This window comes from Octopus bimaculoides, chromosome 17 (assembly GCF_001194135.2).
Source record: "Octopus bimaculoides isolate UCB-OBI-ISO-001 chromosome 17, ASM119413v2, whole genome shotgun sequence".
Taxonomy (NCBI): domain Eukaryota; kingdom Metazoa; phylum Mollusca; class Cephalopoda; order Octopoda; family Octopodidae; genus Octopus; species Octopus bimaculoides.
In genome coordinates this window covers 52,181,736-52,183,204 of record NC_068997.1, presented here as the reverse complement: position 1 = coordinate 52,183,204, position 1,469 = coordinate 52,181,736, and the positions used below count along the sequence as shown (strand labels likewise).

Sequence of the window (1,469 nt, the reverse complement as noted above, 5' to 3'; positions counted from 1 at the left end):
ATATATATAAACAGATAGATAGACGGCTATATATATAAACAGATAGATAGACGGCTATATATATAAACAGATAGATAGACGGCTATATATATAAACAGATAGATAGACGGCTATATATATAAACAGATAGATATATAGACACACAGATATAAAAAGATAGACAGACACCGACAGATAAACAGACAGGAAGATACACCCCTAAAGACAGAAATACACCCGATAGACAGAGAGACTGAAAAGAAAACGAATAAAATCGCCAGACAGAAATAAAATAAATCACAGCTCGAAATTCCAAAGAATATAAATGGAGAGAGACAAAGAGTGCAGAATTCGAAAACAGAGAATCGAAGTGCAATATCAGAGGAATTGGTGTTCAATCTGGCTGCGAAAAGTTCAAAGAGCAGCGTGTGTGAGAGATGGCTGGAAGTAGGTGAGTTTACCTTTACTGCTAAATTGGTTTCTTTGTCGTCCAAAAGTATTACTCGACATACGTAGTCTCCAGCCTTGATTCCGTCCTCGACATATTGGCAATATTTGTTGTGACCAGACAACTTCTCCTTGTCTTTGTTGCCGCGGAAAAACCGCGGGAGAAACCTTAACAGTTTCGTGGACATTACTACAGAGGGACTGTAGACATATGTGGAGGGGGAGGGATAGAGAGAGAGGAAAGGATAGAGAGGAAGGGAGGGATAGGCAGAGACTGTGTGAGACAGAGAGGGTAGGAGAGATAGGTAGAGATTGTGTGAGAGAGAGAGAGAGGTGGGAGAAGAGATAGGTAGGGATTGTGAGTAAAAAGAGAGAAAGGGGGAAGGGAAACAGCAGTGAAAGTGTAAGAGAAAGAGAAGAGAAAGGTGTGTGGTGAAAGAGTAAGACTGAGAGAGAGGGAGGGGTGAACAGAAATGTTTCGTTTGCGTTAGAGAGAAAGAAGGAGAGGGAGAAAGTAATGAAAGAGCGTGAGAGACAGACGGGAAAAAGAGATTGACTGACACTATGAGAGAGGGAGAGAGGCCGTAGGGAAAGAGTAAAAGACAGAGGAAAGAGATAAAGAGAATGACAGATAGACTAAGAGAGACTGTGAGCATGTGTGATAGAGTAAGAGTAGCAGTGTTAGAGAGAAGTGGAGGCAGGGAGGGTAGAAGATAGAGAGAGGAAGGTGGGTGAATGATAAATAGAGAGAAAGAGAGAGAGAAACTGTGTGTATGTGTGTGCGTTTGTGTATGTGTTCGTGTGTTAGCGGTGGGGAAAGAGTAATAGAGTAGTAGAGGCTTTGATACAGTGAGTAAAGGGACGGAGTAGACGGCCGGGAGAGGGTAAGAGATAGACAGAGATAGAGAGAGAGGGGGAAAGGTTTATGAATGGTAAAAGAGAGAGAGGAAGAGGAGGAAAGGGAAAGAGAAAGTATGTATGTGTGCAGGGAGGGGGGTACAGTGGCTAGGATGAAATCGAGGGAAGGGGAGGGAAGATTAAAA

General features: G+C 42.7%; 1 protein-coding gene across 1 annotated transcript in view; it reads right to left on the bottom strand.

The window, feature by feature from the left end:
• LOC106883293 (band 4.1-like protein 4) overlaps positions 1-667 on the bottom strand; it is a 109,093-nt gene extending 108,426 nt beyond the window's left edge. Inside the window, exon 1 of the mRNA XM_052973907.1 lies at positions 441-667. Coding sequence (XP_052829867.1) covers positions 441-614 — 174 coding nt within the window. The 5' untranslated portion in view covers positions 615-667. The remainder of the gene's footprint in view (positions 1-440) is intronic.
• Between the last annotated feature and the right edge of the window lie 802 nt (positions 668-1,469).